A 13,747-nucleotide genomic window follows, 5' to 3' on the forward strand; every position below is an offset into this window, starting at 1 on the left:
ATGGTTTGGAAAACCTTGGGTCAAATACAACAGTCCCTACAGGCAAGTCAAAATGTCGTGGCTGAAACTAAAAGTGATTTTTTATCCTCAGTCTAAGTGTGAAGAGCTGAAATGATCTGCCTTTCCTTTAGCACCCCAGAATTACCTCTGGGTTCATTCGGGGAAGGCTGGCTTACTGCTGAGGTGTCCACACATCCACCACTATACATGCCTGGAGTTCTTGGGGTTCTGTTACCTGGGCTGAACTCTGGAGTCCTGAGTGCCAAGCTCTGCTCTTCCACTATCTATATGACTTTTAGTAAGCCACCTGCAACTCCTTCACCTCAGTTTAACCATGTGTAAATCAGGGACCCCAAGCAAAGCCCTGCCTACCTCCTAGGATTCTTGTTAGAATCAAAGGATGATGAATGAGAAAGTACACTGTCCACTGAAAGGGCCCGGGATTTTATAAAGGCCTGTAGTTGGTAACACCAAGACTTGGATCTGAAGGTCTAGAAAAGCGCAACATCCTGAGAGTCTGTATGGATCCCTTTAGCCTACTGTGAGTGCTTATGTCATGTCATGAACATGATATACCCCCATACAGCCCTAAAAAGTCTTTGCTACTAGAGGCCGTATCCTGTATGTGTATAAAAATGCAGAACCAACCTCCCAGGTACACACCCGTTGCACAGGCAGTCTCTGCTGAGTCGTTGTGCAGACACGTCTCTTGCTGCTTCTGGCCATGTTGTTCCCAGAGATGGCTCTAGAGGGATTTCCCGCACGGCTGAATAGATGGGGAGCATACGATGAGCTCACCTTTTCAGGGTTCCAGATATAGAGCTGGACTGGAGGGGCTGGGAGGCAGAAGAGTGGGTGCAGCAGAGTAGGCTTGTGGAAGACAAAGCCTTCAGAAAAGTTTCTTGCCCGAGGCAAATGCAGTCCATGCTAGATGGTACATTCCCAGCCAGGAAGAGAGTGCAACGTCCTCTCCAACTCAAATGGCAGTGACCAGTGGGTCTCCCCAAACTCTGCCATAGGACATTAGGGCTTTACCAAGCACTGTCCAGGTTGCAGTTTTAGATGGGAAAGGGCACTTGGCCTTGAGAAGGTACAGAAGCCAACTCCCTGGTCACCGCGTTTGTTCATGCTTTTTCCCTTGGCCCTCAGCCTCTGGATGCCATCATTTGGCCTGGAGATAGGAAAAGTGTTGCCTACATCTGCCTCTGGTACTAGCAAAGGCCATGGTACAGTGTGGTGCAGACCAGCAGCAGGAACAGAAAGGTGCTTCTCTAAGGAAGCTGCAGAGATTTCTCTGCCAGTCTGGAGATCAGCTTTGGGTCCCAGCTCTCCCTGCTACTCTTCCATATACCTCCAATGATGCAAGTTTCCAAGAAGACCAAGGCTGTGAAAAACAGTGTGGTGGTTCCTCAAGAAGTTAGTTCAACATAAAATTACACCATGACCTGGCAATTCCACTCCTTGGTATACACCCAAAAGAACCGAAAACAAGTGTTCAACAAAAACTTGTATGCAAATGTTCACAGCAACACTACTCACAGTAGCCAAAAGACAGAAACAACCCAAATGTCCATCAGATGAATGGACTGACAAAGTGTGGCACGTCCACACAATGGAATATTATTTGGCCACAAAAGGAATGGAGTACTGAGGCATGCCACAACAAGGATGAGCCCAGAAAACATGATGCTGGGTGAAAGAAGCCAGGCACAAAAAGCCACATATTGTATGATCCCATTTATATGAAATATTCAGAATAAGCAAATTCATAGAGACAGAAGGTAGCTAAATGTGTTGCCAGGAGCTGGGGGAGGGGGTTTCCATTTGGGATGATGAAAAAGTTCTGGAACTAGATAGTGGTGATAGTTCCACAACGTTGCGAATGTCCTAAATGCTACTGAATTGTACACTTTTAAAAAGTTAATTTCATGCTATGTCAATTTTACCTCAATTTAAAAAGAGAGGACCTAGACCATGGGAAGAGTCTTTGGACTGACTCTTTATCCCATGTTCCCTCCATGTTTCAGCTGCTCTGATGCCAAGACTCTCATGGCATCAGAGCTCACCAGCCTGGCTCTAAATCTACAAAGTGGGGTTGATATCTCTGCAGGCTAAAAGTTGGCACTCAGGAGCTAAAATGTGCTTATTCAGTAAGCATGTGACCCCTCTGCTAAGCTACAGAGGCATGTTCTGGACATAAATTGTTTTAAATGTGGCCATTAATAGCAGCATCTCTCTTTGGTGTGTCCTAGCAGGAAAAGGTCATAGACAGGATGCCCCTCTAGAAGGTTCTGAACTAATCAGGTGTCTCTGGAATCTTCTCCAACCTACACAGCAGTTGGATTTCTCAAGCAGGGAAATTTTCTGCATGGTCTGAAGCTTGTTGCCATTTTATTTAGCCTACTGTTGGGGCACAGAGAGAGGTAAGGTCACCTCTGGCCTAAGCTTCAAAGTTCATCCCTCAAGCCTTCTAAGACCTGGTACCTAATTTTGTTTTAATTTTAGATTCTGTTTCATAAAGAGGGCCCCAGATTATATAAGCTTCAGTCCCAAAACTAGAGACCCAAACACCTCACTACAGGAAAGAAGGCTCTGATTAACCAGCAACTGTTTTTTTTTTTTCTTTCTCTTTATTCTTTCCAGATCTATTGAGGTATAAGTGACAAATTAAAAATGTATAATATTTAAGGTGTACAGTGTGATGATTTGATATACATATATATTGTGAAATGATTACCACAATCAAGTTAGTCAATGCATCCATCCATAACTTCATCTAGTTATATTTGTTGCTGAACTCATAGAACTTTTTTAAAATCATAGAAACAGTAGAAGGCTGGTTACCAAGAGTTGCAGGGGGTGGGGTGTGAAATGGGGAGATGTCAGTCAATGGGTATAAATTCTCAGTTATAGGATGCATAAATTTGGGCAATCTAATGTACAGCACTGTGGCTATATTTAATAATACTGTATTGCATATTTGAAATTTACTGTGAGAGCAGATCTTAAATGTTCTCATAGCAACTATTTTTCTATTTGCCCCATTTAAACTACTCTAGTTGGTGTCCTGGCAATGAGGAGGACTGTCACCTTGTTTCCTGACCTTGCCACTGCAATCCAAATGGGGTCTGTTTTTATCATGCCAGGAAAGGAGGGGGAAGCTGCGTGGGTCCAGCAGGGGTGTCTCCTGACTGCGCCTTCCAGGCAGTCTGTCACTGTGTGTTCCCCCAGGAGGCCCTGGACCAAAGGCCTTTTCATCTCAGTACCCCAATTTCTAACCTCATAAAGTTACACTGAAGATGAAAGGAATCGATGTAGTTAACAGGGCTGAAGCAGAGGCTTGGTAACTGGTTGCTCTTGTTATTTCCTCTGCTTGTAGAGGAAGTTGGTATAGTCTCTCTCTCTCTCTCTTTCTCTAGCTCTGGCTCTCCTTCAACCATTTCCCTATCATCTGAATGCCACCTTGGCCTATTTCCTCCAAGCCCCACTTCTGCTTGAGGACAGGGCTCTGGAGGCTGACAAACCCAAGTTCACTCCCTGGTTCCACCACTTTTTAGCCAGCCAAATGCCCTTAAGCAAGTGACACTCCCTGTCTTCAACTGGGCACCCTCATCTGTACAATGAGGGTGGGGGTGATCATATTAGTACTGACTTCCTTGAGTCACTGGGAGCATTAAGGTAAAGCCTAAAATGCATTTGGAACTGTGCCTGTCACTTAGTAAGTATTCCAAAGTCATTCTTGAAGTCTACTTATAAATCAGGTCTCCCTTACTGAAACAAAAGGAAATGGAGAAAGAGAAGAAAGGAGAAAGATGGGAATAAGAAAGGAAGAGAGGGAGGGATGGAGGGAGGGAGGGAGGAAGGAAGGAAGGAAGACTGGCAGGCAAGACTCTTTAATCTTTGCTCCTTGTTCTCTCTAGCCACTCACACTCAAGTTCCAGCCCCCACCAATTTGGAGATGATTCCCTGATAAACCTCTAAACTGCAGGCATCTCTGTTATTCGTTTCTAAGATGAGGATGATAATGGGAATATCTTTCTCATAGAGTTGTAAAGATAACTATGTGAATGCATACAAAGTGCTTAGTACCACAATAGTCATTTGTGTCTTGTGATTCCAGGAGTTTTGGGCAGAGGATTGTGTGCCCTGGTCAGGGCGCCCACAGGCAAGGTTGCCACTCATCTGATGGGGCCAATCCAACAGGCATGGAGCCCAGAAACAGGCTTCCATGTCCAATCCCATGTCCTGCTCTTGGGAAGGCATTCCCACTCCAAACCACAAAACCACTGGATTTATCTGGGCCACCCTGATGAAAGTCACATTCCCCTGAACAAAGATCTTCACCACAAGGGCACCTGGGTCATCCTGCTCTGTGAAGCACTGAAAGAGTGAGGCAGAAAATGGACTGACTACATCCAGAAATGGAATCACCTCAAGTCATATCAATTCTCTTGGGAAGAGCCCCTTGGGTTTGTATAGTTCTTTAAAGCCTGAGGGACAGTGGAGAGGCAGGTCCCACAGAGTGCTAATGCAGAAGTAACATACTATGGCAGCCTGGCATGGGTCAGATCATAAGGGGGGCCAGCCAGGGCGTGGAGGCAGGACTGGCAGGGCCTGGCAATAAGAAGAGATATTGCTACTGCATTCACACAGTCCCAATCAGAAGTCTTAGAGATTATCTGGAGAAAGAGCTGTGGCTACCCCATATAGTACGTGATTTCCACACAGCCCAAACTACCCTAATTAATGATGACCCAGAACCTGATTGTTTCTGGCTCTCAGATTAGCAGTGGCTCCTTATTGCCCCAGCTTAGCTCTACCAGATGTCCTGTCCCTGAAATGTACCAGTAGCCCCTCTAAGAACCCACTTGGCTCATCAGGGCCCAGTCCAGGGCCCTCCCCACCTATCCCATTCCTAATCCCATCAGCATTAGCGAGAAGCCCGCCACTGCCTCAGGGACCTCGCATCTGGAGACTCAGCCAAGATGGTGGCACCTGTGAGAGGATCCACAGGTAGCCAAGTCCAGGTAGCCAGAGGCCAGGTGGCAATGGGGAAGAGCATAAGTGCCCCCTGTCCAATATGCCCTCATCAGCCAAATCTGGGGCCTCAGTTTGGACTTTGTGGTGTGAAGGTACCACCCGCCAAATGGGCCTGGAGCCACCAGCATAACTGCCCTCCTTCTCCCTGGGTGGCCCTGGAGGTGCCACACTTGCAGCATTCCTGGGTGGTCCTTCTGTGCATGGGCTGTAGGTGGAGGTGTGGAAAGCTGAGCACAGGGTCAGGCACAGCCCAGGGCAGCGTAGAGATATTTACATCATGATGATGGGATTAGACAGCCCACTCGCTTGTGCGGTATCTGGACCCCACCGGCTTGCAGAGCATTTGGGGGTTACTGCTTGAGAGCGTTTTCCACTGGTCTTGTCACTCCCTAGGTGAAGGAAAGTCTGGCTTTTGTAAGAACTGCCTGGGTCTCTGGTGGAGTATTTCCTTCCTCACCTCTGAATTATTCTGCCTCTTTATAGCATTCTAGAAAAGGGGTGTTTTCTCGGTTCATTGGCCACAAGGCATGGCTGCATCCTGGTAACATTTTCCCAGCATCAGATGGTCGGAGACTGCAATGAGGAGGCTCCACACAATTCATAGCCTTCAGCCAGGCCCCTTGCTGAAGTGCTGCATGGGACGAAGAAGGCCAAACCAATTGGAGAGGGACTCGATGGAAGCCACACATGGAGTCTTTGTGTTGTTGTCCAGTACTTACTGTGGTTGCCCTGCTCCCATTAACCTGGACCATCCACCATCTGCCCCTCCTCCCAAGAAAGGGAGCTTCCTGTTCTTGGAGTTGGCACTAGGAGCCACCCTCAGTGGTTTAAACAGATTTCTTTTAACTATGAGGTAGTGCACTAGATGAACTAGACTACAGGAGATGCCAGCTCTGTAGCCATCATTTCACAACGCAGCCATACCTAAGAGCCTAGGACAGGCCATACCCGGTGGGTGGAGCAGGGGTGGGCCACAGCTGGAGGACTGAAAGTGGGATCTCAGCCTCAGTTACAGAGGCACTCCCTGATGGCCAGGCAGCAATCCTGTGGGGGGCTTTGTCATCAGAAAATAGGAGCCCATCATCTCTAGAAGGTTGGAAGCACCATGGTGAGATGGATGTGTGTCCAAGAGTTAAACTGGTTTGGAGTTCTCTTTTAACACAATCATCACTACCCCTTCATTTAATCTATGCTGGACTTTGACCATAAAAAAACAAACTTGAAATTGGGATCCCTGCACCTAGGACTGGTGAGGCACCTAGGAGAGGATAGGTTTGGGTTCCATATGACTGACATACAGCAGAGCAAATATTGGCTTGGGACCCAAACCAACCCTCTCTTAGGCTTGTTAAGGCCCCATTCAGGATAGTTCCCTGGAGGTGGTTGGAGAGCTGGCAGCCTTTCTGGTGACTGGTGACCTGGTAGTACTCTCTAATAGAATATGTCAATAAGCACAGCTCATTTGACCAGAATTGTAGGCCGCCTTTCTTGATCCAACAGGTGCAGACCTGCTACTCTCAGGATTCACTTTGCTAGTCTCCCACACTCCACACCGGACCCCACAGTCTATGTTCAAGTAATTCCCTATTTAAATGTCATGGATATATTTGGGGAGGCTCATAATTTGATTCAAGTAACAGTCTGATCTGTGCCTCTCACTGAGCTGGTGCAGGTAATACTTTCTTTAAGAGTGTGTGCAAGTGGCTCTCCTCAGCCTACTCTCACCCCCAGGGAAAGAAGCCCTCGTGGATGGAGGAAGAAGATTTATCTTTTCTCTACAAGAGCAGCCCAGGAAGAAAGCATCAGGTAAGCATAAGCTTACCAAAGCTGGGACCCATTCACTTTACAGTGGGGAAACTGAGGCCCCGAGTGTGAAAGGGACCTACAAGAGGTCACACCACAAGGTCCTTTAGAGGCAGATCCCAGGGAGAAGTGAGAAGGTTGGGCTTAAATGACCTCTGCCCGGTGGCCCTGGTGGCCTCCAACCTCGGTTCTGCCTCCACTTCTCCCTTTGCCTGTGTGATTTGGGGCTTGTTAGCCAAATTTAGGTGAAATGCAGATTAAGCTTGTGAACCTGGGTCCAGCAGAAATGGAGTCATCTGGATTGGGACAGGGCCCTCTCCTTTGACCTTTAGCTTCTATTACAGCTCCCTCAGGCAGCACCTACTTCCTCTATAGGTCAGCCTCACCAAATCCATCCAGATGTTTCTCTTCTCCCCACAGTAATCATCTCTATCCCACTAATGACAGAACCTGGGAATGTGTTTGGAGAAGACTGGGTGAGGATTTCTTCCTGTGAAAACAGACTACAGGCCTCACCAGGCTTAACATGAGTGGGTGTGAGCAGCCCGTCTTGAAGGGCCCAGCAGTTCTGACAGTCTAGGAGTTAGGGGCTAGCTCTCAACAAATGCTTGTTCAATGGCAGAATACCTTGATTCTTCTCAGGAGATGGTACAATACAAATTCTGAGCTCATTAAATTCATATACATCGATAGGTTGAGCATCTTCCTTAGAGCTGTCAGTTCTTCCAACTGGCATGTCTACACTACAGAAAAGGAGAAAGTAGTTCTAGAACACTGCCCACCCAGGTCTGTTCATCTCTGCCTTTGTCGGCGCACTTCCAGCCACTCCAGGCTGCTGCTCAGATAGTTCTGGCAGAAGCCTGTTGAAGCCCCAGCCCTCAGGTCAGGGTGGCTAAAGGCTGATGACTGTGGCAGCCTTCAGAGTGGCAGGTGGTGGCAAGCAGCAGGAGGCAGGAGTTTCCAGGCTCAGCCACCAAGACAGCATCCCGGGCTGTCAGGTCAGTGCTGTCAGGACTAAACTGCTTGCCTCTCCCTACTTCCACTCCATCCCCCTATCCTAGTGAATGCATCCTTATTTGTAAGAAAGCAACAGAGGCCCAACACGAGGACACAGGGTCTTGAGAATGATATCAGTAGTGATTACTGCTCCCCAAGTGCTCTCCTCAGTGAGTACAATGGAACCTTTCACTAATGCTGTGAAGCACACACGGTGGGCCAAGTACCCATTTTACAGAAGAAGAAATTGAGCTTCAGGGAGGGGAGTGGCTTGCCCACAGCCACACAACAAACGGAGGAGCTAGGACTTAACTGCAGGTCTTCTCATGCACATTCCAGGGCCCCTTCCTCCACCGCAGCCTGCATCTGCCTGCATCGAGTGCTGGTTCAGGGCGAATCAGGGACACCAATAAATCCCCGATTTGTAGGTCGAGGTTCTTGCTCCAAACCACCCGTTATCAGAGATTTGCTCCTGAGACATAACTGACTCCTCTTGAAGCCAATCAGCATTAGCATTCAGGGTTCCCTGTCATTGCCAACCACCCTGGTATTCTCCAGAGCCTCATGTCTTGCAATTCTGGAAATGCTCAAAATCCTGTTTGTTCTACAGAAAGGTCAGTTTCAGTTTGCTGGGACATTCTGCTGAAAATAAACATGTAAATAACACATCCCCAAATACAGGCATTGATACTATACACACGGATATTCATTTGATCCCATGTGCAAATGCAAACATATTCATTCGGTCTTTCTCTCCCCCTCGCTCTCACTCTCTCTCTTTCTCTCCATCCCCCATCTCTTTGTCTCTTCAAACCCATTCCTGATACATTATTTTCTTATCTACTCTACAGCTACCTCCATCATGCCCCACGACATCTTCATTACTTTCTTCTGAGATAGTCTACTGGGGACCATCCTTGTCCTCAGAGGGCTTGAAGTCTAATTTAGTTGGCCAACATCAGGTGCCTCAAAATTCATAGGGGGAAAATGTAACAATATTGAATAAAGTTGTTCATGGAGTATGGATGTAAGGGAAGAGACTGGGAGAACCGGCTAGCAAATTGGCCTGAGCTGAACTGGTGAGGTACTAGTGAAGAAAGAGCAGACTAAATAAGCCACAGGCGATTTTCACCTTTTTGACAATTTTGCCCAGGGCCTACATGCCCAGTGCCCTCTGGAGAGAAAATAAGGCTCCCTGAGTTTATCTTTCCTGGTTACCTTTGACTTCCTATCTTCTTGCCCAATAGGAACAGTGCATACCCTTTGCTGACCTTTTTATTGGTGTCCATGTTAAACCTCCAGCTACAGTGTCCAAAATCAAGCATTTATAACAGCCTGCCAGACTTCTTTGGATAAGTTATATTCTTTATTCTCCTTATGCTCATTTTATGAACATGGACTGTATTCTTATAATCTCTACCTTCTCTAAGAAATTTTTCCCCTTTTTGTCATTCTGGACTAGAAATATAGAAAGGGAAGAGTTGCCATATGTCATTGTTCAGACAGAACCAGGAATAATGTTGACTTCAGAGCTGAACTTGTCTCTATCAGAAGAGAAACCTTTGTTTTCTCATTATTTAGGGGGTAGGGGGGCCATCACATGCCTTGAAATGCATTTTAATGAATGTTTATAAGGTCATGGGGATCACATTGGTGGCTTTGTCTGCCGGATTCTGAAATGGGACTCTGCAGGCATTTATGTATGCAGAGAAAGGAATTCATTTCTAAAAGATGCCAGGGCACTGTCACTCACTCCCTCCCCCTTCCTCGCCACCAAAGGCAGGGCCTGTGAGGGCTCTGGCTGGGAGTTGGGAAGTCTGGGGTCCAGTGTCCTTATCCCTTAACTAATTGTCTGAAAACAAATCATATCCCATTCTGTTTTCTATAAGAAGAGAAGCTCGAGATATGCTCTGAGGAAATCCTGCCAGTGGCTACTGATTGTCGCAGGGAGAGGCTGTGGGATAGCTAGGACTAATACCCTGCTGTCATCAAGACCACAGAGACTGGAGAAAAGCACATGGGTGAAGCAGGGAGATTCATTTAGAAAGGGCTGGGAGCTTGGTTGGGGACCTTCCGCCCCCACCAGGATGCTGGGAGGGGAGGTCATTCCGGAGCAGTGAGCTATCTCCTGCCCTTGATCTAAAATGGTGGCTGTGGGATTTAGTCAGAAACACCCAGTCTGGGCAGGCAAAACCTCAGCGGCATCAGCCACAGGCACAGGTGACCCAGTGAAGGCACGAGTGTGGCACTGGGCACAGGGGAAAGCCCAGCCAACTTCTCACAGTTGAGATGAGTAACAGATCATGGGACTGTGAAAGAGAAGACACGAAAGCAAGTCTTTATCTAGGGGCAAAATTAACTGGATAATAGATTTCCACGCCTCACTGATGTCTGGTGAAGGCAGATGCTATTACAGCGAGGCTGAGCACTTCCGTGTAAACACAGCCGCCTCTCCTCAGCCTTGTTTAGGATTGGCTGGTGTTCTTGCTGTTCAGCCAGGGCACTTCAGGCTCACTGTTGAAAGCTCATTCCATGAAATCCAAAACATGGAGCTGCATGGCCTCTGACAAAGTGAAGTCTCATTGAAGTCCATTGAAAAATGAAAGCTCAGAAGAGGCTTGCAGCCTACCACTCTGCCAAAACAGCAGCCTCAATCGGCACCCCCAGCCCCACCCCTGAGAAAAGCCAGGTGAGCCTGCCCCCTTTATTAGGCATCCTCATGAAACAGTCAGTGAGTGTACATGCCAGCAGCTGTCCAGCCACAGACTTGGCATAGCAAAAGTGGCATCCGCTCCAGCAGTGGCGGCCTGCTGGGATCTACTTTGTTATTGAGTAGTCAGTTGGTTTCTAGAATTGGAATTGATCAGGGACCATTTGCTTGGGATGCAGTTGATGAGTGCTGGAAAAGGTATGTATACACAGGCTCTCACGTAGAGGTGCAGCCTCCTTTCCTTTGCCAGTGGCCCCAGCTGGTACCTTTAGTGTCTGGTGGTCATGCTCTGCCTCCTCCATCCCTGCACCTTACTCCCAGCAGGTTAATGGCAGACCGACAATTAAGTGAAAGCTCTGGGAGCCCATAGAATCTGCCAGCAAATTTCAGAGGCTCACGTGGCAGGGATGCCAGACCATTGCCCCTCACAGCCCCTGCCCTCCCTTCCTTTCCCCAACCCCCACCCCCTCCTTGGCCTGCCTGGTTCTGCATTGCTTCGCCATTGTTACAACTGTCTTGCAGTTCGAGACATCATGAACAGCACTTTGGGCCTGACTGTTGCCAGCTCAGACTCCCTGCGGGGGAATCCTTATGTCAAACCCACATGCAATCATCCCTGATTGATCTATTTCATACATTTCTATTTTTAACCTATTGGATTCTTTGGGAGAATGTAGAAGAGACACAATTTCAGTTTGGGATCCAGTGGCTTGTTTGTAGGTTACTCCATAATGGATTGAGTAAATGGCTGAGCTCCCTGTGTGTTGGGTAGTTTATGTTCCTTTGTCCATTGATTCGTTCAACTGCCATTTACTGAGCACCTGCTGGGGGCCAAACAGTTAGTGAGCTGCTCCATGGACCAGCTCAGGGACACTATGGGTGCTATGCCCAGTCAGGCTCCTGGGAAAGTGGGCACTGATGACTGCATGGGCCTCAGCCCTCTTATTGTGCCTGCTCTACACCTCTCCAACCCATTCCTGCCTGACCCATGGTATTCAGGCCTCAGATGAGTTTGGTGACAGAGCTGTCCCTTGAAGTGCCCTTGTTCAGATTGTGGGCATCTCAAAAGAAAAGTCAAAGAAGCGTGCAAGTCCTCTCACTCAAGTTGGCAAGCCCCTTCTGTGGGGGCGATGCAGTGTCCTACCTCCAACATGGCGAAGGCAGTGGGTCTGGAGGCAGCTGAGTGGTGGTGGAAGGGCCCTGCATCTGACCTGGGCCTTGTTGCCCTCTGGCTGAGCAATTCTGGGTACGGCCTGCCCCTCTCTGGGTCTCAGAGACCTCCCTGTCTTTAAGAAGGGTATTGGACTCCCAGAACCCTTCCATACCCGCCCTTTATAATGCCAGGTACCAGTTAGTGAGGAGCTATTAGGTGTCATACAATGTGCCCCGTTTCACTTAATAGTCAGAGCACCTTCATGAGAAAAGAACTATGATTACACTCATTTTACACATAAAGAAACTGGGGCTCTGATAGGTTCAGTGGCAAGGCCAAGATCAGAGCCCTCTGCCACGCTGCCTCCACCCTTGCTCTGGTCCAGTGGTTTTCTGTTGAGAATCAGCCGTGGAGCTGTTGGAAAAACTCCGGATGCCTGGGCCACACCCTGGATGAAGCTGTCAGTTTGTGGTGGGAGGGCCCAGGAATGTGGATGTTTCTAAGTGATTCTGATGTGCAGCAAGGCCTGAGACATACAGCCCTGGGGATCTGCTTTGATGTTCACTTGGCCATGACAGTCATGCCCCTCATCGTGCTGGCAAGTGGCCCCATGCATGCCTTGAGCCCCTAGTGGGCTACAAGCTCATCAAACCAGAAGAGCCAAACTTAAGGTGACATCAGAGGATGAGCACTGTATGTCCTAGTGAAACTTCCAAAGCTGAAAAGGGGTTATTTTTTGGGGGGCGGGGGGGCTGGGGGGGAAGCTTTAAAAGAATTCTACCTGTTCACCTATCGGCATTCAGGTGATTTTCAGATCCCTCTCTTCCTTTCCTTATTTTGATCATTCCTGCACATACTCCTTTGCCCCCACTTCCTTTCCCATTTACCTGCTAACATACAGGTCGTGGTCATTAACACAACAGCGATGGATGACTGTATGTAGCCATGAAGAGTAGGAAGTCTCACATTGCTAGTGACTTTGCTTTGTTCCCAAAGGCTGTGCTTCTATAAATGGTGGGCAGCTCCCCCGAGGTTCAAATCCCAGATTGGGGCCTTTTCTCATTGTCTGATGTCTCCCCAACCCGAGGATGCATCTTCAGAGGAAAATTTCTTATTTAAATAACTTTATACTTTTTAAAATTTTTGGATTATGAATCCTTCTCATTAAAGACAAACAAGCAGAAATGAAGAGAATAGAAAGGGAACTGCCAGTCATCCCAAATAAATGAGAACTCCAAATTGTTAGGTATAGGTTCTTCCAAATTATTTTTGTGTACACATAGCAATGTGTGTCTGTGTGTGTGTGTGTAAAAATAAATGGACAATGAATACGATGCCTACAATGACTGTTCTGAAACTTGTGCTTTCCCCAAAACAGTATTTTAAAGAGCTCCCCAAGAAAACACATCCAGATCTACTTCTTTCCTGTAAGGGCTCTGTTGTATTCAATTTTACCACTGCAGCCTGATGCATTTAACCAAGACAAGAAGGCAGCCTAAAAGTTCAATTCTATACTATGGTATTCCTTTGTTAAAATCTATGCGTCTGTAGACAGGAAAGAATTAAAACTATTTAGCTACTTCTAGTTTTCTCTCCAATGCCTGTCTTTGGCAGCATGGTTCATTTAGTGACTTCTGCATAGTTTTGTTGAACTCTCCTTGAAGTGGGCAGATTACCCTTTGCATAACGTTCTGTCCCGTTTTAGTATACAGACAACATAATGCCTTATTTGAAATGTAATTAGACAGTTTAGATGAAACATAATAGTGAAGAAATAAGCACTATGGTTCCAAAGACAGGCTGTATTTTATAGTTTTCACAACTATAAGTCTTTAAACTGAGAGGTCTGTTTTATCATGCATGTTTCCTGTTCATTAGCTTTAATGTGCCAAGCCTTTATAAAAATTCCTCTCTCTCTCTCTCTCTCTCTTTCTCTCTCTCTCTCTCTCTCTGTGTGTGTGTGTGTGTGTGTGTGTGTGTGTGTGTGTGTGTGTGTGTGTCACCTCTCTTCCCTTCTCCTCTCCTCTCTTCTCCTCTTCTTTTCT

General features: G+C 47.3%; 1 protein-coding gene across 15 annotated transcripts in view; it reads left to right on the forward strand.

Annotated features, from left to right (window-relative positions):
* The window catches only part of MAMLD1 (mastermind like domain containing 1), a 140,556-nt gene that overhangs the window by 86,507 nt on the left and 40,302 nt on the right, over positions 1-13,747 (forward strand). For 11 of the 15 annotated variants that reach the window (XM_054471579.2, XM_054471578.2, XM_054471584.2 and 8 more), the window contains one exon: positions 6,772-6,846. The exons of the other annotated variants lie outside the window; for them this stretch is intronic. In XM_054471579.2, the coding sequence (XP_054327554.1) occupies positions 6,772-6,846 (75 nt within the window). The remainder of the gene's footprint in view (positions 1-6,771; positions 6,847-13,747) is intronic. 15 annotated transcript variants of the gene reach the window in all.

The sequence above is a fragment of the Pongo pygmaeus genome, chromosome X (assembly GCF_028885625.2).
Source record: "Pongo pygmaeus isolate AG05252 chromosome X, NHGRI_mPonPyg2-v2.0_pri, whole genome shotgun sequence".
NCBI lineage: Eukaryota > Metazoa > Chordata > Mammalia > Primates > Hominidae > Pongo > Pongo pygmaeus.